Raw genomic sequence first — 27,228 nt, 5'->3', positions numbered from 1 at the left:
ATGACAGATCCAGGTAACTGCTGGATTTTTATTGTAAAAAATGAGGGATCAGCCACTGCATGTTTCTTTGTCCCAGCAGTCCCAGGTGTTACCTAAAACCAACACAGCACCTACCTAGCAAAGACTAATCCAGTTAAGTCTATCTGATCCTACACTCCATCTTACGTCTCTGACTAAATCAGTGCAGGCTTTGTGACTTCCACATCAAGCCACCTGTCTTCTTTCTTCCCACCCTCTGCTTGGCTTAGCATCCAGCTGGATGAAGAGTTCAGGAGAACTCAAAAGCTTGTTCACTATTTTGTGACATTTCAGCAGGTTCTATTGAAGGGTATTGCTAGATGGTGGTTTTTGGATTGTTTAAGTCAGGTGCGGACAGACGTCAGCCTTGCAGGATGTACTTTCTTTTTGACTAGAAGCCCGACATCCACAAACCAGAGTCAGGTGTAAAATAGTGGTTCAGAATAGGGCTGTGCACTGCTTCAGCCTGAAGCCCAAACTCCAAGCTGAAGCAGGGGCAGGGTGGAGGGGGCACAAAGTGGCACGAGTCGGGTCGGGTCACTCCAAAGTGCTTTGGCGTACTATTAATGTAGTGTACTTGATGGCTACCATTTGTGCGGGACCGATTTCTGGAAATACAGGGAGTCCCTGGAACAAGAAGACGGCTGCTGGCTCATGTCCTCAGGGCATCAGGTAAGAAGCTGGCAATGGCAACTTCCTGGAAGAAGATGGCTGCCAGTATGCATCCCAAGGGCCCAGGAAAAGAGCTGGGGGCTTCCGCAGCGGGGAGGGGGGAGTGGGATTCGGACATCCGAACCCGGCTTCAGCTCCAGAGGCTGAAGCAGGTCGCGGGGGGGGGCATTGGCCCGAAGTGGATCGGGCCCGCCTCAAAAGCCCCGAAGGTGTATCAGGGGGTCCTCGCACAGCCCTAGTTCAGAATAGGGGAACCATAATTGGATGTCAGGGTTGGATCTGAGCCACCCATAGAGTACCAAAGCGGCTCTGATTCTGAGGAGGAGAGACAACTCGTGAGAGAGGAACGCTCTCAGACTTCAGAGGTGCAGCTGGAGGGGAAGCCTCCCCCTTCTCACATCCCTGGGAGTGACAGTGAAGCAGGCGTGGAAAGGGAGATACAACCTGAACTTTTAGATGTGAGGCGCAGACGCAGGCACAAGCGGGAGATCGCAGGAGCCAAGCTTCAGCACTCAGCCCGACTGGCTCGACGTCAACAGCTGCGCCCAGAAGCATCACAGGAGAGGGGGAGATCTTCCCCTCCCACCCTTTAAGTTCAGAGAGTTGCCGCGTTTTTCCCAAACGGAGATCAACTGACGTCCTAACCCTTAGAAACCCCCAGATGGCTGTTCCTTTGTAGTTTCTCTGAGTCTCAAGCAATTAGCATCTGTGTCCCTCATTAGGATAAATGGAATCCTTGGAAAGCAGCCCTTTTGTCTGAGTGTTGATTTTGGCTATTGGAGAATTCAGTAGGCAACAGGGGCATCCTGACAGTGTAACAATAAAAAACAAGCATACAAAAATGCCTCTGAGTCCAGGAATTGGTTTTCACTACCAGAACTGAGCTCACAGTCCTGGAACACAAAAATCCACTCCTGGTTTCCACCCTAAGCTTTCTCCCATTCAGCAGCCTAATTTAAAAGGAAGGGGACAGACTTTTCTGTTGTTGCTGTTGTTAAACAATAGGGAATCAGGAACCTTTGCTCATGTGCTGCAAATCACCCAGTAAATCCTGATCTGTCTTCTGCCCACCCCTGGTTTAAACCACAGTTTGTCTTCATATTCAAACCATGTTTAATCCCTGCTTATAAACAAGCATACAAAACTAGGATCAGACTGGAATCATGGCTCATCTTCAGGCAGATAAACTGTGGTTTTTCAGCCTGAGATGATTAAGTTTGAACCGAGCTGGAAATCGGGATTCTGAGAAGCAAAGGAACTATAATTCTGGAAAGCAGTTGAGGGATGCCCTACAGCTGGTTTGCAGACCCTCTTTCAGGCCAAATTCCATTTCGAAGAAGCTCCCGGGGGCCACATTCCAAAGGCAAAAGGGGGCGGAGCCAAAAATACCAGCATATTTTAGCTTAAAGGCCTTACTGCCAGTAACTAAGCCTTAGGAGAGGCATTTTAACCTTTTAGAATGGGGAAAAACTGCACCAAAGCTGGGAACTCACCCAACGAACAGTGGTTGGGGGAAGGGGTAGAGCCAGGGAAAGGGAGCGTGGCCTTCTGCAGAACCACTGAGGGCCAGAATGGGACCCTCAGAGGACCAGATTTGGCCCCGAGCCTGAAGTTCTGCACTCCTCCCTTATGCTGAATATCAGCAGCCTCACCAAACTAGAATTCCCAGGACTCTTTCTTGGAACCTATGACAGTTAAAGTGATATAAAGCCAACAGAAATGTGTCATCCAAAGACAGTTGCTGATTCCTTGGTAAGGTCTGTCAGGCTTTCCTTGTGGAGAAACAACTAAAAGCCAGACTAAGGGCCTCCGTAAGCAACATTGTTTTCAAAAGGGCGTCCTCCGCTGATCTTCGTAACCCCCCGACAGCCAGGCCCTAAGCTGTTTAGAGCTTTAAGAGGTTAACACTCACACCTTGAATTGAGCCCAGAAAGCCATTGGCAACCACTGCAAGCCTTTCAAAACAAGTGTAACACGGTCCCAATACTGTGCACTGGTGAGCAGTCTAGCGGCTAGATTTTGGACCAACTGAAGCTTCAGATGCTCTTCAAGGGTAGCCCCACATAGAGCACATTACAGTAGTCTAACCATGATGTAACTAAGACATGGATAACTGTTGCCAGATCAGACTGACGAACGAACAGCCACAGCTCACACACTAGATGTTAACTACTAAAAGCCAAAACCAGTAGAACACAATAGGCGATTGTTCTTCTTACTTAAACCAAAGATGGCCTGACACTGTGCCTGGTAGTACTGGCAGAGTCCACTATAGCAATAGGCTTCGTCTTTGTGGCAAGGGTGCCCATTCTGAAGGGTGACATCTTGCGGGCAAAATGGTGAGGTCCCGTTGCAGTACTCTGGGAGGTCACACTCGCTGGCACTCTCTCGGCACTCGGTGCCTTTGGAAAGGTACTAAAAAGGGAAGAGACAAATGGGCCATTGCCAACTTTTTCTTGTCCATTTTGGGAATAAACCAGAAGGTATCTAGCAAAATAGACTCAAAATAGGGGGTTGGATTCGATGGCCTTGTAGGCCCCTTCCAACCCTACTATTCTATGATCCTTCCACTAACATCCCCCCAGAATAATGCAATAGTAACAATATTTAGCATTTAGACAGTACATTTCAAGTTCCCAAAACATTTCATCCTTTCTTGGGAATCCTTACATAGCCCTGTAAGGTAGGGCAGTATTATCATCATCATCAATTATTATTACTATAAACAATTATTATTATTATTATATTATATTATATTATTTTAAACAATTAATAGCAAGCATGGGGGAGCTGGACTTCTGTCAGGACTGCAACATGTGGGGAGATGAGTTTCCTCCCCCACTGCAGTCCTGACAAACACCCCCCCATATCAGCCCCAGAAGAAAAACTCCCGTTGATGCCAACTGATGTCATTGATGCCAATGGGTACAACTGATGCCATTGATACTAATGGGGCTAAGAGCAGCTGGGTGGGGGGATTTTGTTGGGACCATGACAGGGGAAGAGAAAGGATTTTTAAAAAAAAAACTCCTTATACACCATACTCCTGACAAAAATCAGCCACCCCAGCACACACCAGTAATTGTTAAACAAACAAAAGATGTAATAGCAAGTGACACATTTAGCATCACATGTAGCCTTGTAGGCCACCAGACTGTAACTTATAGGCATAATATTTTTCTAATATAATATTATTATTACTTGTTTACTATTGTTAATAATTGTTATTATATATTTCTACTCTATTACTTTTATTCTTATTATAAGGAAGTCCCATTTATTTCAACTCAACTTGCTCTAAGATAAAAATGCTTAGGGTTGCAGACTAAGATCGCTCTTCACCCCATGGCAATTTAAGATCGCTCTTCACCCCATGGCAATTTAAGATCGCTTTTCACCCCATGGCAATTTAAGATCGCTTCACCCCATGACAATTTAAGATCGCTTCACCCCATGGCAATTTAAGATCGCTTCACCCCATGGCAATTTAAGATCGCTTCACCCCATGGCAATTTAAGATCGCTTCACCCCATGGCAATTTCCTGTGTCCTGTCATTGACTTGAGGTGGGGAGGTCTTACACGACACTTGTGACAGCAGTCTCCATAGCCACAATCAGCCCCTGGGCGGAGTCTACAAGTTCCTGCCTCACAGCAAGGATCAGATTTACATTCCTGAAAAGTTAGGGAAGAAAAGAAAAAGCAGGTGAAAAAGAAAGGCATTCTCAGTTATTTCCAACACTACCTTGAATATAAAAACTAAAACTGAAATTGGCCTCTTGCAGACGTGAGTGATATGACGCATGTGTCCTGCTTGTGGGCTTCCCATTGGGGCGTCTGATTAGTCACTGTGTGAACAGAATGCTGGACTAGAAAGGCCTTTGGTCTGACCCAGCATGGCTCTTTTTATGCACAGTTCCCATTTGTTTAACCATCTGGCAGACTGAAAACCACCTGGCGGATTGAATGCAGCACATTTCCCCTAGAAAGGCTGTATTGCGTGCCAGACCTCGAACCCATCAAAAGCTCAATTCAGCACCGATAACAACCTTCCCTCAATCTGCACCAGTTACGCACCTCCAGGGATCCACAGTCACATTCCTCTCCAGCATCCACTAGCTTGTTGCCACAGTACGGGATGCTATAAGTTTCGTCGGGCCTGGGGATGTTGAGCAGGCAGCTTCCACCTTTGTTCAGTGTGAGCTTTTCAAAGTCTTCCTCGCTGCAGCTGCTGAAGTTTCTGGCTCCTCTACAAACACGGAAAGTTAAAATAGTCCTTACACTGGGCCCACTCATAGTCTAGGGCAAGGTTTTTCAGCCAGGGTTCTTCATGGAGCCCCTGGGTTTCATGAGCATCCCCCAGGGGTCCTGCAAAACCTTCAACTTCTTTTTCTCCTCTTGTACCCATTGATCTCGAATAATTATTCCAAAGAATTAATTAGTACAAATAGTTCGCCTTTGAACGTTGTAATGGCTAAATCAGCCTTGTAAATGAGCCAACAGCAGTTACAAGCCTGCAAGACTTGATCCTAGCCTGCGATGGGACATGTAGGCGGTGTTTCCATCCTGGCCACAGAAGAGAAGCCCCCATCCTCTACAGCCTGCAAGGAAATGCAGGTTTCTTGCCTCTTGGCAGTCTAGTAAAAAGAAAAGGTGGACTGGAAGAGGAGGGATGGAACAATCCATTCCTTCTCTATCAGCCCTTTGCATTTCCGTACTGGTCACAGAGAAATGGTCTTAGCTTCCTCCGTGGTTAGCACAGAAACCAAGTGGGCTGTCAGAGAAGGGATGGAGCAATCCATTCCTCCTCCACACACCCACTCATTTGTCTGCATGGAATTCCAGATCGCCTACAGTGTGACCAGGCAAGTTGTTAACTACAAGGCTGTGTTAAACTACTTATTACCAGTTGTTTTGTTTTTTATTTGGGGGGCGGGGGGGGAGGCTGGGGTTTCACAGGATATCACACCATGTTACAGGGATTCCTCAACAAAAAATGTTTGAAAACCACTACTCTAGGGTATAGCTACGCTACAAGCTTATATATGTTTTACACCAGTTTAACCAACATGGTTCCTGCCTCACCCCAAAGAATCTTGGGAAGTGTAGTTTGATGAGGGTGCTGAAAATTCTGAAAGAGAATCCTATATTCCCATTGCAGAACTGCAATTCCCAGAGTTCCTGAGGGAGACAGAATGGCTATTAAGCCAGTTTAAATATGCCTTTATTGTGATAACATTTTGGGAAAACATGCAAAGAACCACCACAGAAAAAGAACAATGGAGAATGAAGTGGCAGGGCCATTCCATCAGCTCTGCTGAAAGACCAGTTACATTTAGTGCCTCCTTTCCCTGAACTATTTTCATTCCCGCTGGCGATTATAAGAACTAGCTTAACTTTAAGAATTAGTCCCTGAGTTTGCTTCCCCACCCCTTCTCTACTCATCTCTTTTTCATTATGTTGTGTCTTTTAGATTGTAAGCCTGTAAGCCTGCAGGCGGGGACTTTTTTACCAGTCATATGTAAGCCTCTCTGTGAGCCTTTTTGGCTGAAGAGCAGGGTACAAACACTATAATTAAATAAGTACATTAATAACGAGCATGGATTGTGCTATGCAATTCCTATGTGTAAGAACTGGCATTAGACACACCTGGGAAAAAAACCAACTTTTGTTTTAAAGGATAAGATTCTAGCTCTCATGGCCGTGTTTGGAAAACATGCAAGCAGTATTTGCAAAAGGCTTCCATGCTCAGGAGTTGGCATTCCTGGGTCCCCGCATGGCTTCCTCTTATTATTATTATATTTATTTATACCCTGCCTTTTTCCCAGTACTGGGACACAAGGTGGCTTATGAAAATTAAAACATATACAATTAAAACATATGAAAATATACAAAAGTTAAAATATAAATTAAACAATGACACAATTAAAATTATATTAAAACATTAAAACAACATTTTAAAACAGCATCTTAGCAGCTTCCTCTCCCTCTCCTGTTGCCAGCAGTTATTATGTTCCTACCCAAAGCCCTTCTGAAAACAGATACATTACTTACGATGCTCCGGAGTTCATAATGCAGTTTGCTGTTCCACAGGGACAGTTCCTTTCATCGTCATGGTTCATTCCTAGGTTATGGCCGAGTTCGTGAGCAACAATGGATGCAAACATCTGCACACTGATTTCTCCATACTACAACATTATGTATAAAAAAGGAGCAAGCAAGAGAGTGAAAAGGTAAGCTACTTGAGGATGGATGTCTTTGTTAGCGTCACTTCCAGAGACTCTCAAAGATACGATAGATACATGCACATATATTATTGTATTAAAATGGCTTGCCTTACATGCACATGTATTATTTTTAAAAATGGACATTATTTGTCCATGTGTCCATTACAAATTTGCCCATTTGTCCATTAAAATGGACAAATTTTAACAAATTATTGACATATATTATGCACATATATTATTTTTTAATATATGTGTTCACATGCACTTATATTGTTTTTTTAAATGGCTTGGCTTATAACATAAGCCATTATTGTCCAATCGTTGATTCTTGTAAGCTGCTCTGGGAGTTTTTTAACTGACGGGCAGGATATAAATGCTTGGAATAAATAAAACAGACAACATATGCACCATGGAGCCCTCCCTTCCCCAGTTTCTGTGAATGAGCACAGAAACTGGGGGAAGGAGGGGTGTTTGCCCTCGAACTGCTCCTGCTTGCAACTGCCTTCTATAACAGACCGATGGGAAGGGGAGGAAGCCATCCCTCTGCTTTGAGCTCCCTAGAATGAGCTCCCTAGAGAGGTTTGCCTAGCGCTTATGTTGTACTCCTTTCGGTGCCCAGTGAAAACCTTTTTATTTCCCCAGCATTTTAGCATTCTAGTCTTTTAGCTTTGCCATTTTAAATCTGCATTTTAAATCTCTGCATTGCTACTAGGTTTTATTCTGGTTGTACTTTTATATTGTAGTTTTCAGCTTTCCTTTTATATTGTTTTATGCTGCACCTTGCGGTTTTAATTTCTGTGAACCACCCAGAGAGCTTTGGCTATTGGGCAGTACAGAAATGAAATAAATTAATTAATTTTTAAAAAATCTCTCTGCTTTTTCTTCCCTAAGTTCTCCAGAGAAGAAAGGAAGGCGGGGGGAATGTTTTTTCTTGTGAGCTGGGATTCTGCATCTATGACCAACATCACCTACAAGGCAAATATGGCAGAGGAAAGGAAGAATGGTTTCTCACCCTTTATTTCCTGCACAATCCAATGCACAGAAGAGAAATTGCTCGATTTCACTTGGGGGCTTTTACAGAGGAAGTTGCCTTATGCCAGCTGAAACTACTGGCCCATCTTCTACCAGTACTGTTTAACCTAACTGGCAATGGCTGGGTTCACACAACACAATAACCCACACTCAAGGTTGGGTTGTCGTTGAACCCTGGGTTGTTGTGGAATTGTTGGGTGTTGTGTTGTCTGAACCCAGCTGTGCTAACCACAAACAACCCATGAAGAGAATCCATGGTTTGTTGTAAGGCTGTGAACTGTTCATGATTAACAAACCATGGTTTCTTAGCACAGCTTGGTTCAGACAACACAACAACCCACAGCTCAACTATAACCCACGGTTCAACAACAACCCACACTCAACCTTGAGTATGGGTTATTCTGTTGTGTGAACCAGCCAGTGGCTCTCCAGAGTCTCAGTCAGGGGTCTTTCCCAGCACCTGCTCCTTACAACTGGAGATGTCAAAGCCTGGACCTGGTGCCTTCTGCATCCCAAGCAAAGCATGTGCTATACTACTGAGTGATGGTTCTGCCTCATGTGGCTTTTGCAGAGTACCAGGCTGCCTAGCTGCTGCTTCCCACAAAAGCCCAACAGGGAGACAGGAAATCAATTCCCACAAGTTCTTGATAGAGGAAAAGGATCAGCAAGCAGGGCTTTCGCCAGACAGGGGCAGGGCACTCCCCACTAGCAAGCAGGCAAGTGTGTTTGTGGAACTGTGTATGTCATTTGATTGGGGAAAAATAGAGTATTTAAAGAAAAAAAAATGAATGGAAACATAGTAAATTGTCCCAACTCCCAGCTTTCAGTCAGGGGGATGAGGGTGTGCAGGTAGGAGCAGGCTTGATTCTCAGTAGCTGGAGACACCAGAAGCAGGTTTAGCCCCCGCCCCACAATAGTGTCCCTGAGAGCACCCCTTTCAATGAATTTCTCCCCCTTGAGTGAATTGTTGCAGTTAAATGTTGATATCTGCACTTTTTCTGAAGTTTGCGATCAAAGCATGTGCATCAAAAAAATGTGTACAAAAATGCATATGTTACAGAGAAGTATGCACAATAATACTTTCTCCTAGGGGAAACTGCCTGCAAAAAATGAGTACAAAATACATACATTTTTAAAAATGCGCACAACAATACATATTAATTTTCATATGGGCTTTTAAAAAAAACATTTGCAAACCGATGTGGAAACAGGACAGAGCAAACACAACTTTTGGAAAATAGGAATTGAGCAAAATCGAACTTCACATATTCATCTGTCCATAATTTGAGCAACTCAGAGGTCCGCTCTTGCTAACCACAGCCACAAACGCACAGAGCCTTCATGTTCCTTGTACATGTGGGCAGTTTCATGTTCCTTGTACACATGCTAAAACAGACAGACATATACTGGAATAGTTTATTTATTTATTTCATTTCTATACCGCCCAATCGCCCAAGCTCTCTGGGCAGTTAACAAAAATAGTTGGAGAGAATTGGGGGGGGACACCCCAAAAAAGGGTAGAGTGAAGAAAGAGGCAGGTCTCTCTGATGGAATGTGCCAACACTGCTTTGTTTTGGGGGCTTTCTTGAATGCCCAGCCACAGTTTTATTGGTAGAACTTGATTTTAAATATTTTTATTCTGTTGTATTTTGATTTTTTTTCTTTGCTGTTCACCACTTAAAACCTTTTTAAGATTTAGAGCAGTTTATACGTTTTGTACATAATCACTTAAATAAAACCATCATGAGCCTTTGCTGTCTTTGATAGGCATGGAGCCATTCAAGTAGCAGCACCCATGATTACCACAGCCCACCATGGCTTATTTAAATGAGTACAACATTTATTTCAACCCCGGTGGGTTGCAGCACATGCTGGAATATTCAAGCAGAGACCGCAGCATGTTGTATCATCCAAACCTGGGGAGGGTGGGTTGTTGTCACGGTTAACACACCACACAGAACCCATGGGCTGTTTTAGGGTTGCCTAAATGTGCTGCAGCCCACCACTGTTTATTTAAGCTATGGTGGGCTGCTTGATCGTGTGAACAGGCCCAGTAATGACCTGCTTTAATACTGCCACACACACAGATAAACCCAGCTTAAAATGAAGCAGTTGAATTGCAAGCAGTCCATGCCAAATGCTTTCTGCTACAGACATAAACCCTTTAATTTTGATCTTGGTTTAATGAAAGAGCAATTAAAAATATCTTACCACATTAATCCCTCCAGCATGGCTCTTGGAACATACTGTTCCCACATAGGCCATCCCTGCTGTTCCACCAAATCCTTTCTTCCTAAAATATACCAAAAAAAAAAAGCCACCAAAACAGACAGGTGGGGGACTAATTAAGTTATTGCTGGAAGCAAATTAGATTCACCCATTTCAAATCACAAACATTACCACAAGCAAACAGTGGTTGTTACATCACTTTTAGTGTTTGGGTACTAGTCATATTCTTCTTTTAAGAACTAACAGGTGTTTTTGTTTGCTAATTTGTTTGTTCATTTTAAAATGAAAATACCAAAGTGGGAGAAAACCCACGAAGTTAGGGTCAGCAAACAAGTTTAAAAGGTTCAGGAAGTGAGGATAAGTTTAAAAACAACGACAACATAGCAATACAAGATTTTGAGCAGGAGCAAATCTTCAAAACAATCCTATGATTGAACAAGTAATACTGAAGGGCTGCTTGCACACTAGGACCTTTTAGCACTGCTAAGAACATAAGAAGAGCTGCTGGATCAGACCAAGGCTCCATCTGATCCAGCATTCTGTTCATGTGATGGCCAACTAGCTGTCGACCAGGAACCCACAAGCAGGACACGAGTGCAACCGCCCCCCGCCCCCTGCCCATGTTCCCCAGCAAACGGCATACATAGGCATACTGTCTCTGATACTGGAGGTAGCTTATAGCCATCATGACTAGTAGCTATAGCCTTATCCTTCATGAATTTGTCTAATCCCCTTTTAGAGCCTTACAAGTTGGTGTCCATCACAACATCTTGTGGAAGTGAATTGCTTTTCTGCCATCAGGTGGAATTGAAATTAATTAATTATGTGGTTCCACATAGCTCTTAATATAGTGCTATATTCCCCATTTTAAAAATCTGGCACTGTCTGTCCCCATAGGCAAGTTATTCCTTACTCTGAAGTAAATCGCATTCTGCAAAAGGTCTTGCTTCTACCAGCCCCTCTTTCCGCTTCTCAATTTCTGCTGTTTTAATTACTCGCCTCCTTTTCATTTGCAAGACAATGGCATAACTGAATTGTCCCCTAATTAGTCAGTTCCTACTTCCTGGCTGGGTGGAGAGGGAAGGCTTTCATTACTGGTTTCTCTTCGTGGCCAGGATCAATTGCTCATTCATATTTTTCCTTTCAAAGATAGGGAGAAAAACACAGATCTTACAGAACAAACTGTGCGCTGTCATGCCTTCGGCGAGGGACAAGATCCTGCTCTCGCCACTGAACGAAGTTAGCAAGGACATCTCCTGCACCTCCTTCTATTTTAATCTTGTTTTCCCACGTCCAGATCTCCAAACCAACCAACAAGATGCGGATGTTCAGCATAACGTACATCTGGAAACGCAGAGAGAAGAATGGAATGCAGGGCAGAATTTGGAACAAATACAGTATTCACCGAGGTCTGTTTAATTATCCCAGTGATTCATCCACAGCGTGCCATAGGGGCTGCAGTGTCCCTTGCACAACCAAAGCCACCATGTTGGATGCAGCTTCCACTCCCTCTAGAGAAGCAGCATTATACTAGGTCAGATTATTTGCTTACCCAGCCTGATACTGTCTACACCAGCCTTCCCCAACCCAAAGCCCTCCAGATGGGTTGGACCACAATTCCCATCATGCCTGGCCAGTTGAGCCCGCTGGGCATGACAGCTGGGCATGATGGGAGTTACATTCTCTTCTGCCAGAATCGCAGTGGTGCTCCGGGTTCTTAAGAACTTTCCCCGCCACCACTCTCATTTCAGGAGCTGTTGGTTGCTATGTATGTTTTTCTGTGTTGCATGATGTAAAGCTGCCTTGAATAATAAAACACCTACTACCGATTGATGGGACCTGACTCACAGGCCCAGTCTGGCTCTCCAAGGTTCCCCAGGTGGCCACACTCCTTTCCCCTAACTCCCCATCATTTGGTGGTCTTCCAGCTTCAGCACATTTTCCCCCATTCTAAAAGGCTGAACTGCCTCTCCTAAGGCTCAGTTATCGGGAGCGAGAGCTTTAAGCTAAACTCTGCTGGCATCTGTTGTATTTTAGCCCCGCCCCTTTTGTCTTTGGCCCCACCCACCACTTAATGCAACCCCTGAGAGTGTCTCCAAAACTGAACAAAAAAACTGGGGGCTGAAAGTGGTTCTGCACCCCTGTGCTACCCAATCCTTTCAACTGGAGATGATGGGGATAGAAGCCAGGAAGCTACGTGCAAAACGAGGGCTCTTCCACCGAGCTGTGGTCCATCCCCAATGTGCCTCGGAGCACAGAGGCTCTGTGCATCGCCGGCTCCCCCTTTCCTCTGCCAATATATGGGCAGTGACATCATCTTGAAGGATTCCTTGATACAGCCTGCACTACAGCTGCCAAGTGTGGAGGAAACTCAAAAGCATTGCCACTACCCAGAAAGAACAGTCCTACCCCCCAGCTGTGACGGACTGAGAATAGGGGAAAACAGGATGCTGTAAGCCACACTGGCTGGGCAAGGAGTTGCATACCTGACAAAGCGCCTCTCCCAATGTGAACCTGCCTGGATGCTACAGTTAACATCTGAGGCCTTCCTCTGAGTGCTTCCTCCGAGGGTGCCTTGGAAGGTGGCAGCAACAGAGAGGGCCTTCTCACTGGTGGCCCCTCAATTATAGAATGATCTTCCCACCCAGGCCCACCTGGCACCAACCCCATCATCTTTTCAGTGGTATTTATGTCAAGTGTCTTTATCAGGGCTAATATTTTATTGAGATTACTTTAGCTGTTTAAATTGTTTTCAACTGTATATGTCAAGATGTTATACTATATTTTATTACCTTGTATTTTACAGTTTGTAGTTTCTGCGAACCGCCCAGAGAGCTTCAGCTATTGTGCGGTATAGAAATGAAATGAATAAATAAATGGAAGATGTCTCTTTGTTCTTCTTGGAGCCGGTCTAGCAAATAGGTATTTTCTTAGTGTAAGAGTGAAGTGTGCCTCTAGTTTTAATCCAGAAAAAAGGCTGCACTCCCCATAATTATTTTAAAGATTTTAAGGTCACCTTTCAGTAAAAGAATCAAGGCGGTGTTCAACAAAATAGCAAAAAGAAAACATCAGTATAAAATGTATCCCTGGTTCACACAGCACATAGTTAAACTATGGAATTTGCTACCACAGGTTATGGCAGTGGCCACCAACTTGGGTGGTTGTGATATGGGATTAGACAAATTCATGGAGGATAAGACCATCAATGGCTACTAGTCACGATGGCTATATGCCACCTCCAATAAAAGAATACCAGTTGCTGGGGAACATGAGTGGGAGGATTCTATTGCACTCATGTCCTACTTGTAGGCTTCTCACAGGCATCTCGTTGGCCACCAGAATCTAGTCCAACAGAATGCTGGACCAGATAGGCCTTTGTTCTGATCCAGCAGACAAGTGCCTTCCTATGCTCTTTTATAAGGCGCTATTTAAAATAAACACAGTAGAACATCATAGAAAATTCAGCAGACTGGATAAGGCCCATTCAGTCATTCACTTCGCATTTCATGCTGAACCACCTGGTCAAATAAAGATATCTTCTCAAGGCACCAAAAAGGCAACACAGTTGGCGCCAGACAGGGCTTCCCAGGGAGGGCATTTTATAAATATAGGAACTACAGAATTCAGTTTTCCTTCTTGTGGAACACAGGTTACCTCAGCACAGAACTTTTCTTTATTGTTCTCTTAAATACAGAATACACACAGCCTTGAATAACAAGGGCAGGGGGGGAAAAGTGAGCATACTGCAGCACATTTCATCATCTCTTCATATACCATACAGCTTTCACTTACACTATCCAGGTAGTTGGCCAGCTGCACCATCTCTTCTCTTACAGCAGTTTTATTCTGGCCTAACAGCTGGTACTGCAAGAGAAGGAAAAGTTTACGCATGGAAAGAAAATGGGATCATCATCTTCTTCTTCCTTTTAAAAGCAGAACATTGCCAGCAATCTCAAGAGTCTTGAGCTTAAAAGCTGCCTAAAACCAAAGTGTGCTTAACATAGGAGGCTGCCTTATACTGAGTTAGACCATTGGTGCATCTAGCTCAGCATTGTTGACACTGACTGGCAGCAGCTCTCCAGGGTTTCAGGCAGGAGTTTTTCCAGCCCTACCTGGAGATGCCGGGGATCAAACCTGGGATCTCCTGCATGCAAAGCAGGTGCTCTACCATTGAGCTATGGCCCCTCCCTGTAACAGGTTTCCAAATGATGCTATTCTCCAGAATAGAATCATAAGACTCGGAGGGCTAGACTACCTTGTAGTCTATCTAGTCCAACCCCTGTGCAGTGCAGCAGTTCCAGAGCCGGAGCGTGCCCAACAGAAGGTTGCCCAACCTTTGCTTGAGGATCTCCAGTGAAAGAAGAACCCACTACCCACTTGGATAATTCGTCTTCATATGCCACCAATGTGTTTCAAAAAGAAGAAAGCAGGAAAGAATATTCAAGTTTCTTTTCTATTTTAAACAGCCCCCACTCCCTGCAATCACAGCTGATCCATACACAGTAGTAGGGAAAGCTCTTCTATCCAATCCACAACTGATCAGAGATAAGCGTTTTTCAGCAGTTAAAAGCTCTTGTCTCCAATAAGACTGCTTGGACAAAAAAGCATGCAGTGGTTGATTTTTACCTCATGCTAATGTTTTGTGCCAACTATTACCAGAGAAGGCAGTACAGGAGCAGAGCCTAGCTCCTAGCGTGGCTGGGGAACCCTGGGCAAAATCTAGCATGCGCTAGATAGAGTCTCTCTGTGTTCCAGTTCTGCTGTTGACCCAACCAGAGAAGTTTGCTGGAAAAAGGACTGTCCTAGGCACACGTTCCTATTCTCTCTGGAGCAGCACCTGCAGTTGCAGAATGTAAGAGACGGGGCTGCCTTCTCTCTCTGCTTATCTAGATTGAGATTACCCCCTCTCACGATGTTGATGGGGAAGTGGACTGGGAAAAGGCACAGGTGGGTTGCGGGGGGGGGGGGCAGAGAGAGGTGGAGCAAAGTGAAGAGATGCTGAAGCTAACTGGGCCCAAAGAGGCCTGTGCTTTTCAGCACTCAGAAACAGTGGTTCAAGGGCTGAGGCGCTGGAAAAGTCGATGGTTCGGTCCCATCTGCTCTAGCACTGATGAACGGACATATTCTGCCAACGGATGAATACCATGTTTCAGACAAAGAAGTATGAGAAAACTGGAAAGCATCCAAAATAGATCCAAAAAGAGAGAACTGGTCTCAAGATGCTGGGAAAATAAGTTTATTCTTTAAGAAGCCATCTCAATCCGTTTCAGCTAGGGATGCTGGAGAAATTCGAGACGGAGTAAAATGAGCTCAGATTTCTAAGAATCTGGCCTGCGGAATCTGCTGCAGAGTGACCTGCAGAGTCAACACTGACACGCAGAGTCCGTGGACTTTCTAACTTTTTTTTTACTTTCCCGAAATTTACACATATTTATTCGTCGGAAAATATGCACGTTTCTGCTGAGGAAAAGTTGAATGGAATGGGGGACAGTACACTAAATGTTGCATACTAAGGTAAAGTATTCAAATTGTCACAAAACCTCTTATGTAATTATTCGCACATTTTTCTGCATGACGGGAAAAAATTCGCATCCACCTGTGAGCGGACAAGGGAACAAAAGGCACCTGACAATCCGCGAAATACAAACGGAGCAGATTTTACACAGTCCATACATCTCTAGTTTCAGCCTAATGTATAAACTATTTTTCCAGCATTTTGACACTAGTTCTGTCTTTTTGGATCATGTTTTAGATCAGCCTTCCCCAACCTGGCAGCCTCCAGATGCGTTGGACTACAGCTCCCATCATCCCCGTTCACCATGTCCATTGGCTGTTTGAGATAGTTGTACAGACACCAAAAGCAGTCATACCCTTTCTTTGTCCACAACTATGAACAGCTCCACATATCTGGTCTGTAGAAGGACGCCTCTTTTTCTCTGCAAGGAAGAAGGGGGGGGGGAGTTATAATAAACTAAATCTTCTCCCTTGATTCCTAAGTTCAAAACAGAGTGATGTCACTGCAATCCACATTCCCATTTTTCTTCTCATGACACAGCTGGACTATAGGGATACACACCCAGGATGAAGAGAGCCAAGACATTCCAAACAAAAGGCAACAATTTTTTTCTTCTTTTTCATGTGTGCGAGATCAGAATTTAGCCATAACACACTCAGTCTGGCCAAACAAAACAACAACCCAGTGAAAGAACTAAACTGGATGACATGAAAAATAGTTAGAGATCATTACTTTCAGTTTATTATTTAGTTAACATCTTTCTATTCTGCCTTTCAACTTATATAGACAATGCCCAAGGCAGAATTAAGCAAGTGGTATCCATATCCAGATGAACTGAAGATTTCATAGTACATAAATGAAATTAAGTTTCTAGTTCTCATGGACAGGATATCTAGAGGTTTTAAACCACCACTTCATTACCTGTACAACCTCCCATCCCATTCCTGTGACTCCTATTCCATTCCTCAATGTTACCCAACCAACCTCTCACTATTTATCCAAACCCTTCAAATGCTTTGAACAATGACTCTCAGGCGCACAGTTTTGTAAAATGTGTTGTTTTCACCCCATTTTATAAACTTATGCATGACATGGAAAAAGTGGCTAGAGAAAAGTCCTTCTCTCACAATAGTAGAGATTACGGTCACTCAATTAAATTGATGGGCTGTAGATTCAGGACAAACAAAAATATGTACAAATTCACACAATGCTATTAAATAATGGAATTCACTGCCACAAGATGTGGAGATCACCAAAGGGGGCATTATTTTTTCCTCTTCCCTTCCCATCCTTTTTTTCCTTGTGTGTCATGTCTTTTTAGATTGTAAGCCTGTGGCCAGGGACTAGTTTTTCTTTTGTTTTCTTTACTGAATGCATGTAAGCCACTCAAGGAGCCTTTCTGGCTGAGAAAAAGGATAAAATACTTTAAATAAATAAATAATGAATAAATAAAAAGAGATTGGAAGAAAGGCTATTCAAAAGTCCCTTGCAAATTTCTTGGAGAGCCACAGGCATGTAAGGACAGAGCTCTGCCAAAGCCTCTTGCTATTCATGCCAGTGAGGAGGGAGTTAGAATCATAGAATCATAGAATAGTAGGGTTGGAAGGGGCCTACAAGGCCATCGAGTCCAACCCCCTGCTCAAGTCAGAGCATCCCTGACAAATGGCTGTCCAGCCTCGCCTTGAAAGTTAAACAGCCCTCTGCCTATGTGTCTTCAGGTATGATGGGAATGGCCGGGTGGGTGGAGGCCTTGCTCTGTCTTGCTCTGTTTCAGGCCTTGCTCTGTTTCAAACTACGGTTCCCATTAGACCGGGACTGCACAGCCTCTTTTGGCCCAAGGGCCAAATTCCATTTCAGAGAAGCTCTCGGGGGCCGCATTGCACAAATGGGAGGAGCCAAAGGCAAGGGGTGGGGCCAAAATACAAAAAATAGCAGCATATTTTACCTTAAATCTCTTACTGCCAGTAACTCAGCCTTCAGAGAGGCATTTCAACCTTTTGGAATGGGGAAAAAACTGCACAAAAGTCAAGATACCACCAAATGATCGGTGGTTGGGGAAACGGGGTGGGGTTAAGAGAAGGGGGCTTGGCTTTCTGGGGAACCCCAGAGGGCCAGACTGGGACCTCCGGACGGCTGGATGTGGCTCCAGGCCTGAGGTTCTGCACCCCTGATCAGACTCAGCTTAGCTGATAACCAGAGTTTGACACTGAGGGGCTGTTCACACAACACGCTCACCCACGCTCATTGGTTGAGTGTGGGTTATTGAAATGTGGGTTGTTTGTTGAACTGTGAGTTAGCGTATTGTCTGAATCCAGGATATTTTCCGCAGGGTGGCTTATTAATCATGCAGTGTGGCTTCTTAACCACCCTGAACAACCCAACAACAAACCACGATTTCTCAAGGTGGCTTGTTCAAGAAAAATGAGCCACACTGCATGGTTAACAAGCCACTCTGCAGAAAATGTCCTGGGTTCAGACAACACATTAACCCATGGTTCAACAGCAACCCACACTCAACCACTAAGTGTGGATTAGTGTGTTGTGCGAACCCAGTCTGTATGTACTCCAAACAAATTAAGTACATTTGGCCGCACCTCCTCATTTATCCACAGGCATAATTCCCCCTATTTCTGATGTTCGGTTTGTGAGTGCCATTGCTTTTGTAGCCAAAACAACAATAGCCATGCACTATCAGCTGGATCAGGGAAGCCCAAGGTTTGCAGAAGTGCCAAACAACATTTATGGAAAAAGAAACTCTAAAAAGGGGGTGGGGTCCCAAAAACAGACACGGGCAGACTGAGCATGCTCAGTGCGCACGGAATGCTGGCTGGCTGCTGCAGGGACCAGACGGAATGGAGTGAGTGGAATCCTGAACAGGGAGCACTCCACACTTCTAAAACTTTGTTGCAGACCCCACTTGTAAAATTGTAACCCCAACTTGCAAAAATAGAGAAAAAAGGTAAAAGGTAAAGGTGTCCCCAGCCAGTCGTGTCCGACTCTAGGGTGCGGTGCTCATCCCCGTTTCTAAGCCGAAGAGCCAGCGCTGTCCGAAGACGCTTCCGTGGTCATGTGGCCGGCATGACTGAACACCGAGGCGCACGGAACGCTGTTAGCTTTCCCTCCGAGGCGGTACCTATTTATCTACTTGCAATTTCTTGCTTTCGAACTGCTAGGTTGGCAGGAGCTGGGACTGAAGACGGGAGCTCACTCCGTCACGCGGCACTCGGGTCTCGAACTGCTGACCTGCCGACCTTCCAGTCTGCAGTTCAGCGTCTTAACCACTAAGCCACCGCGGCCCCTATATAAAAATAGAGAACCCCCACAGAAAACTTACTCTCAGCAGCTGAGTCATGCTGGGGGGGTGTTGATGCTCTGTGCTTTCCCATTTTCGGTCTGGGTCGGCAACCCCACAGGCCATGGGCTCTTTCTTCACGTTCTCCATTCGGTAGATGAGGTGCTGGGAGCCAGAGGACGAGTCCATGGGTTCGATTCCATAGGTGACGTTCTCGATTTGCAGTAATCCCCTAGCAACGACATGACCCCAGGCACTAAAATCATTATTCTGTCATGGTGGGAAGGTCTAAACAAGGCCACGGAACACCAGCCTTGCGTGAAGGGAACTAAGGTTCTGACAGTGGAGGCGGGTGCCTTCGATGTCAGTGGGCGATGAATCCGCTCTGGGTTTCAGTCAGAACTCTAAAGCAGCTATCCAAGGTACGAAGCATCAAAGCAAAGCACCTTGGAGAGCTCCTTTAGAGTTCTGACCAGAACCTGGAGCGGATCCACCGCCCCACTGACATCTGAGGCACCAGCCTTCATTGGGTCCAATCATGCACAAATAACATGTAGCACAGACCTTCTCGGACTGTACCACATCAAACTGCAGGGGGAGGATCCCTGTATGAACGCCATGCCATGTTATACCACACCCAGAGGACAGGGGAGACCCCAGTTCAAATCCCTACTCAACTATCAAGTGACTTAGGGCCAGTCGCTATCTCTCAGCCTTACCAACCACACAAGGTTGTTGCGTGAGAATAAAATGGGAGAGGGGGGAGAATTGTGTATACCACCTTGAGCTCCATAGGAAAAAAAACAAAACAGGATATAAGCCTGGCCTCCACTGAGAAGCATGACACAGATTCACAGGCTTCATGGAGACATTCTCTCCAATGCATGCCGGGGAGGCTTCCCCTGTGTGTGTAGAACATGGATGTCCAGATGGTAGGTCTGGATCCTGGTAGATACCTGGATGACTTACAATAAACTCTACCTCTCATTTAAATCCTCACCAAGGGTGGCTGTAGAAACCCTGTCCAAGTGTCCGGAGTCAGTGAGTGGCTGGAGGGGAAGGAATAAGCTGAAACTGAACCCTGACAAAACCAAAGTACTTTTGGTGGGAGACAAGGGGAGGTTGGGGGATGTTGACCTGGTGTTGAATCGGGTGCGGCTGCCCCTGAAGGACCAGGTCCGCAGCCTGGGGGTCATTTTAGACTCCCAGCTGTCCATGGAGGCTCCATCTGCTCCCATCAGTAGTTCAAGCCCTGGTCTCCTCTTGCCTAGACTACTGTAATGCGCTCTATGTGGGGTTACCCTTGAAGACGGTTCAGAAGATGCAGCTGGTGCAGAACACCGCGGCCTGCCTGATTAAAGGCAGCCGTCGGCGAGACCACGTCACTCCAATGCTGAAGGAGTTGCACTGGTTACCAGTTGTTTTCCGGGCCAAATTCAAAGTGTTGGCATTGACCCTATATGGTTCCGGTCCACTCTATCTTAAGGAGTGCCTCCATCAACACCAGGGATGCTGCTCAACGAGATCAGCCTTGGAAGGCATTCTGTCTGTCTCATCAGCCAGGACAGCTAGGCTGGTGAGGACTAGGGAGAGGGCCTTCTCTGTGGTGGCCCCCACTTTGTGGAATTCCCTCTCTAGTGACCTCCACCATGACCCCTCTTTGATGAGCTTCCACTGGGCTTTAAAAACCTGGCTGTTCAGGTGCGCATTTGGGGTGGGTTAGGGTTTTTTTTAGAGCAATGTTATTTTGTTGATTATGTTGTATTTTGTGTTATTTGTATTGTACGCTGCCTAGAGTGGCCAGGTACCCAGCCAGAGGGGTGGCTAATAAATCTAATTAATACATAAAATAAATAAAAAACCTTCAAGGATTTCTGACTCCCAATTGTTTAACAACTGCAGCAACTATATGACTCCCCTCATGCCCAAACATTTGTTGCTAAGATAAAGAAAGCTTGGGGGTGGCGGTGGGGAGGTAACCAGGAGTGGATTCTTGCGTGGAAGGACTGAGCTTCATTCAGTTCTGAAACTCAAAATACATTCTTTAATTCTAAGTATATGTCTGCATTTGCACATAATGTTAAACTGTAGCTTATGTCAGAGCCGGGCAACATGTAGTCCATGCTGCCCCCCCCCCCGCCCGAAATCAGGGAAAGAAAAAAAAGGAGTCCATACCAGCTACGAAGTGCCCAAAGGGTCAACATTAGCTTGCTTTCAAGCAAAATTTAACCCTTTTAACGCTCCCCTTTGGACGCTCTGTGGCCACTATGGACACTATTTTAAATGTTTACTTATTTGTTTAATTCTTTTTGGCACCCACAGGGGGAGAGGCCCCTGGACTTCTTGCATTTGCTCACGCCTGGTTTATGTTAACCATGGGTTGTTGCTTTGGCCACAAACTGTCTTGCTGACGACGAAACAAATGAGAGCCAGTGTAGTGTAGTGGTGAGAGTGACGGACTGGGAGCCGGGAGATCCGGGTTCTAGTCCCCACTTGGCCATGGAAGCTCACTGGGTGACTTTGGGCCAGTCACAGACTCTCAGCCCAACCTACCTCACAGGGTTGTTGTTGTGAGGATACAACGGTGAGGAGGAGGATAATGTAAGCCGCCTTGAGTTCCTTGCGAGAGGGAGAAAGGCGGGGTATAAATGCAATAAATAAATAAATAAATAAATAATGCCTTTTAAAATCTATTTCTAGTTTGTTTCTCTCCTGCCTGTTGTGCCAGCCTTTAGAAAGGTTTCATTTACAGGCTGTTCTTGCCAGCTGCCTTTGTTTCAGGGCAGACAGCAACATAATCAAGCCAAGTACATACCATAGTTCTGGGTTCAGATATCACAATGAGCCATGGTTTAAATAAACCAGACTTCATAGGCCAACAGCAAACCATAGTTTCTTTGCAAGGATGAGTTCAGACACAACAGTAAGCCAGATTGAACCAGGCTTATGTCTTTTGCACCAGTCTCCGGTTGGTAAATCTCTGGGTTCTAGTAAAAATCAAAGCAGATCACACAAACCTGAAGTATGCCCTCGCCTAGTCTAGAATTCCAAAGTGCAAAGAGGAAAGAGAAAGAGAAGCCACCATTGCTGCCCTATATCAATCCATCTTCTGCAACATGTGCGGGTAAATGACCAAGATTCTTTTACAAGCCAGCAAAGGAAAGCAGGTCGCTATGGTGGAGGTCAGACAGCTTCTCCACCTCCTCCTTCCCCTCTGAAGAACCCACAAGAACACGTCAGTTACCTGAGTCCAGAACAAGTGCTGACAGCAACCAAGGAATCCACTGTTCCTTCTACATAACCCTGATAGTGGCAGTGATCCTAAGGTGGTAAGAGGAAAAAGAAAACTGAGAAAAGATTTCACTCAACAATTTCTGTTGCTAAAGGTCAGGGTGTTGGTATCACACAGGTCTCCCAAATCAAGAAACTCGGCTGCATCTACACAGCACACATGCAACGCAATCCTATGCAGGTTTTACTTCAAAGTAAATCTACTGTGTTCAATGGGGCTTACTCCCAGGAAATTGAGCTTGGGACTGCAGCCTTAATGGATGTTAAACTGGTTTACCTGTCATGACTTCCCCCAAGGATATAACTCTTGATTCTGATGAAGTGGGCTCAGGCCCATAAAAGCTTCTGCCATAAGGATTCCTGAACGCGCTTGGGGATTCTCTGGAGCACGCCAACGGCCACTCGGTTGAGACCTTGGTGGGTGGCTGGAATGCCGCAACCACTGGGACATTAGATCGGGTGGCTCCGAAACGCCCTCTCCCCTTGAACAGGGCTCGGACTGCACCATGGTTCAATCCGCAGTTAGGAGCTCTGAAACAGGAGGTGAGACGGCTATTGCGCCGGTGGCGGAAGTCTCGCTCCAAAGACGATCAGACACAGGCTAGAGCTGTATCTTCAGTCTATCACGTGGCGGTGAAGGCAGCAAAAAAGGAATATTATGCTGCCTCTATCATGTCCGCAGAGTGCTGTCCCAGGAGGCTGTTCCAAGTGGTCCGGAGCCTGGTCGGTCCAGTGGCTCCGGAACTAGTGGAGCATTCTAAGGCCTCCTGTGAGGCCTTGGCAAAGCACTTTGTGGATAAAATTGATCGGATTAGAAGTGTTATTCCGTGCGCTGTGGATACAGTTAGTGAGCAAGAGGCAGTCTGTGGCAAACCGGTTTTGTGGGATCAGTTCCAGCTTCTTCCTTCTGATGAAGTGGACAAGGTGCTTTCATCTGTAAGGCCAACCACCTGCTTACTTGATCCTTGCCCATCTTGGCTCATTATGGGCTGCAGAGAGAGACTGGGTGAGGGGTTCAGGGCGATGGTGAATGCCTCCCTTGAGGAGGAAGTCATGCCATCAGCCCTCAAGGAGACAGTGATAAGACCACTCTTAAAGAAGCCCTCCTTGGGTCCCCAAGTTCTGAACAACTTTTGCCCAGTCTCAAATTAGCCATTTTTGGGCAAGGTGATTGAGCGGGTGGTGGCGATGCAGTTGAGGGCACACTTGGAAGAAGCCGATTATCTAGATCCATTTCAGTTGGGCTTCAGGCCTGGGCATGGGACAGAAATGGCCTTGGTCGCCTTGGTGGATGATATGAGGAGGGCTCTGGATAGGGGTGAATGCTCCTTCCTTGTTCTCCTCGACCTCTCAGCGGCTTTTGATACCGTTAACCACGGTATCCTCCTGGACTGCCTGGAGGGGTTGGGCATTGGAGACACCGTATTGCGGTGGTTCCGGTCCTTCCTCTCTGGCAGGTACCAGAGGGTAGCACTGGGAGAGGAGGTTTTGGACCTGTGGCCGCTCACTTGTGGGGTGCCACAGGGTTCCATCCTCTCCCCGATGCTATTTAACATCTATGTGAAGCCTCTGGGGGCTATCATCAGGAGCTTTGGGGTGCAGTGTCATCAATATGCAGATGACACGCAGCTCTACCTCTCGTTCAAATCTTCACCAAGGTTGGCCGTAGAATCCCTGTCCAAACGTCTGGAGATGGTGAGTGGCTGGATGGGGAGGAATAAGCTGAAGCTGAACCCTGACAAGACCAAGGTACTTTTGGTGGGAGACAAGAGGAGGCTGGGGGATGTTGACCTGGTGTTGAATGGGGTATGGCTACCCTTGAAAGACCAGGTCCGCAGCCGGGGGTCATTTTAGACTCCCAGCTGTCCATGGAGGCTCAGGTGTCAGCTGTGAGCCGGACAGCGCTGTACCAACTCCATCTGGTACGGCAGCTGCGCCCCTACCTTCCCGACCATCTGCTCCCATCGGTAGTACATGCTCTGGTCTCCTCTTGTTTAGACTACTGCAATGCGCTCTACATGGGGTTACCCTTGAAGACGGTTCAGAAGCTGCAGCTTGTACAGAACACGGCAGCTCGCCTGATTACAGGCAGCCGCCAGCGAGATCACATCACTCCAGTGCTGAAGGAGTTGCACTGGTTACCAGTTGTTTCCAGGGCCAAATTCAAGGTGTTGGTTTTGACCTTTAAAACCCTATATGGTTCCGGCCCAGCCTATCTTAAGGAGTGCCTCCAGCAACACCAGACAGGCCGCTTAACAAGATCAGCCTCGGATGGCCTTCTGTCTGTCCCATCAGCCAGGACAGCTAGGCTGGTGGGGACAAGGGAGAGGGCCTTCTCTGTGGTGGCCCCCACTCTGTGGAACTCCCTCCCTAGGGAACTCCGCCATGCCCCCTCTTTAATGAGCTTCCGCCGCGCTTTAAAAACGTGGTTGTTCAGGCAGGCATTTGGGGTGGGTTAGGGTCTTTTAGAAAATGTTTTTATTGTAGAATTTTATTGTTTTAACTGTTTTGTTGTTGTACATCGCCCAGAGTGGCTGGGTGACCAGCCATATGGGCGAGTAGTAAATAGTAGTAAATAGTAGTAAATAAATAAATAAATAAATAAATAAAACATTTACCGGCCTTTATAGTTCATAGGAAGCTGCTTTCTACTGGGTCAGACCCTTGGTCCATCTAGCCAGTATTGTCGACACTGACTGGCAGCAGCTCTCCAGGGTTTCAGGCAGGATTCTTTCCTCGCCCTAGCTGGGAAAGCCAGGGATCGAACCTGGGACCTTCTCCATGCAAAGCAGGGGCTCTACCACTGAGCTATGGCCCTCTACCAACCATTAACAACATAGGAACCTGCCTTATACTGAGTCAGGCTATTGGTCCATCTAGCCCAGAACTGTCAACACTGACTGGCAGCAACTGCTCTCCAGGGTTTCAGGCAGGTGATTCTCCAGCCCTACCTGGAGATACTGGTGATCAAACCTGGGACCTTCTACATGCAAACCATGTGCAAATCACTGAGCTTTGGCCCCAAGGTTCTTCGTTGTTTGTGCTACATTGAGCTTAAGGCTGAAATCTTATTATGCATTTACCATTTAATTTAGTGGGGCTTAGTTTTGAGTAGACATATACCAGATTGCACTATAAAACCCCTACCTCTCTGGAATTTGTTACCAGTATCTTAGCTGCTGTAGTTTTGCCTCTGCTGCTCTGAATTTTTACTTTGTAATGGTTTTTCAACTGCATTTCTTAATTATGTTTCATGGAAAGTGTTTTACTTATGGCTGCTTTATATATTGATGTATACTGTTAACTTTTAAAAATCTCTTGGGTTGATGATTCTTTAAGACAGTCAGACAGACAACTGCCCTATGCCGAGATCTAGGCGGCATACATGAGGGCTAAAAGTGTGGTGAGGATAAGAGCATGCATGCAAGCAAGCCCTGCCCTCAACATCCCTGGCAGTAAGAGAACTTCTAAAGACCTTCGCACGTTTAGCACTACGGTCTGCAAGGGGCTTGTACATGCTTACAACATGCTTAAAAACCTCCCCATGACCCAGAAACCTGCCCTATCAAGGTTCGCAATTGCAGGGAAGTTGATAAGCTCATTCAGCTGAACACTCTTACAACCGAGGTGAGATCTGCATGCATGCCCTTGGCTTCCCACACTGTTAACCCTCGCATGTGCAGGCTGAATGCCTCCATAGGGCAAATAAATCAGATATTTCGCAACCTGCACATCACGGCACTCTCCTAGTGCATACATTTCTATCAGCAATGACTGCTGCCACGGGACATTTGTAGGTCACCTGGAGGGGGTGGAGGGGAAAGGACAGCCACCAACAGTGTATTGGGGGGGGGAACTATGGAGTACTGGGAGTTGGGGGATTACTCGCTAAGAATGAAGCCCTGTGCACACGGAAATTAGTTGTGCCAAATTCAGGGGGAATTACTCAGAAGTAAATGTACACAGGATTGTTTCATATGTCACTAAGATATATATACAGCCTTTGTAAGAGCCATAGCGAGACATCCCTCTCTCTGGCCAAACTGCCGCGTAGCTTTTGCCTCTGCAGGACTGTTTCCAGAGTTATTTCCAGGAAGGCATGCATGTAGAAACAGCTCCGTTAGGTACAAAGGGGAACAAAGACACACAAGCAGATGATTCGTGCCAGCTCCTGAAATACCAGCACACATAACCAAAACCAACTTACTGCTTTCCAGCTCATTAATTAATTTGTGGTATTCGCTCCCAGAAGATGTAGCACTAGCCACTGTCTTAAATAGTTTTCAAAAGGTGATCATGCAACTTCATGTAGAAGAGGGGTGGGGAACCTGAGCACCTCCAGATTATTATTTTTACTGGACTACAATTCCCATAAACCCTGACCATTGGTCATGCTGACTGGAGCTTATGGGAGTTGGAGTTCAGCAACATCTGGAGGGCCACAGGTTCCACACCCCTGATGTAGAAGGAGAGGCTGATCAGAGGATATTTGGCAACAATCATCAAAGAGATAAATAGTGTGGTGTAGTGGTTACAGCAGGCAGCTGGGGCATGCTGGGAGTTGTAGTCCAACACTTCTGGAGGGCACTAAGTTGGGGAAGGCTATGTTAGAGTGTTGAATTGGGACTTGGGAGACCCAGTTTCAAGTCCCTCACTCGGCCATGAAGCTCACTGGGTGGCCACTCACTGACTCTCAGCCTAAACTACTTCACAAGGTTGTTGTGAGGATAAAATGGAGAGCAGGAGGATCGTGTACACTGCCATGGGCTCCTTGGAGGAAAAGGAGGGATATAAATTTAATAATAAATAAATAAATAAATATTTATTTATTTATGTCAGTAAATGCCAGTTGCTGAGAAACAATAACATGCCGGGGGGGAGGGGGGCTCCAGCCTTAATTCTCTGCTTGTGGGCTTCTTGGATGCCTCTGGTTGGCCACTGTAGGAATATGGAT

At 45.9% G+C, this 27,228-nt stretch overlaps 1 protein-coding gene across 1 annotated transcript in view; it reads right to left on the bottom strand.

Annotated features, from left to right (window-relative positions):
- The window catches only part of ADAM9 (ADAM metallopeptidase domain 9), a 91,831-nt gene that overhangs the window by 26,136 nt on the left and 38,467 nt on the right, over positions 1-27,228 (bottom strand). The window contains exons 5-14 of the mRNA XM_084804059.1: positions 22,228-22,304; positions 19,026-19,215; positions 16,047-16,112; positions 13,969-14,040; positions 11,351-11,520; positions 10,159-10,240; positions 6,743-6,876; positions 4,766-4,937; positions 4,271-4,363; positions 2,910-3,105 (exon numbers count right to left, since the gene is read on the bottom strand). Of these exons, the coding sequence (XP_084660185.1) occupies positions 2,910-3,105; positions 4,271-4,363; positions 4,766-4,937; positions 6,743-6,876; positions 10,159-10,240; positions 11,351-11,520; positions 13,969-14,040; positions 16,047-16,112; positions 19,026-19,215; positions 22,228-22,304 (1,252 nt within the window). The remainder of the gene's footprint in view (positions 1-2,909; positions 3,106-4,270; positions 4,364-4,765; positions 4,938-6,742; positions 6,877-10,158; positions 10,241-11,350; positions 11,521-13,968; positions 14,041-16,046; positions 16,113-19,025; positions 19,216-22,227; positions 22,305-27,228) is intronic.

This window comes from Heloderma suspectum, chromosome 6, assembly GCF_057233095.1.
Source record: "Heloderma suspectum isolate Gila_16-S chromosome 6, 16-S_ref, whole genome shotgun sequence".
In the NCBI taxonomy this organism is placed as follows: Eukaryota; Metazoa; Chordata; class Lepidosauria; order Squamata; family Helodermatidae; genus Heloderma; species Heloderma suspectum.
This window is presented reverse-complemented; position numbering and strand designations above follow the sequence as displayed.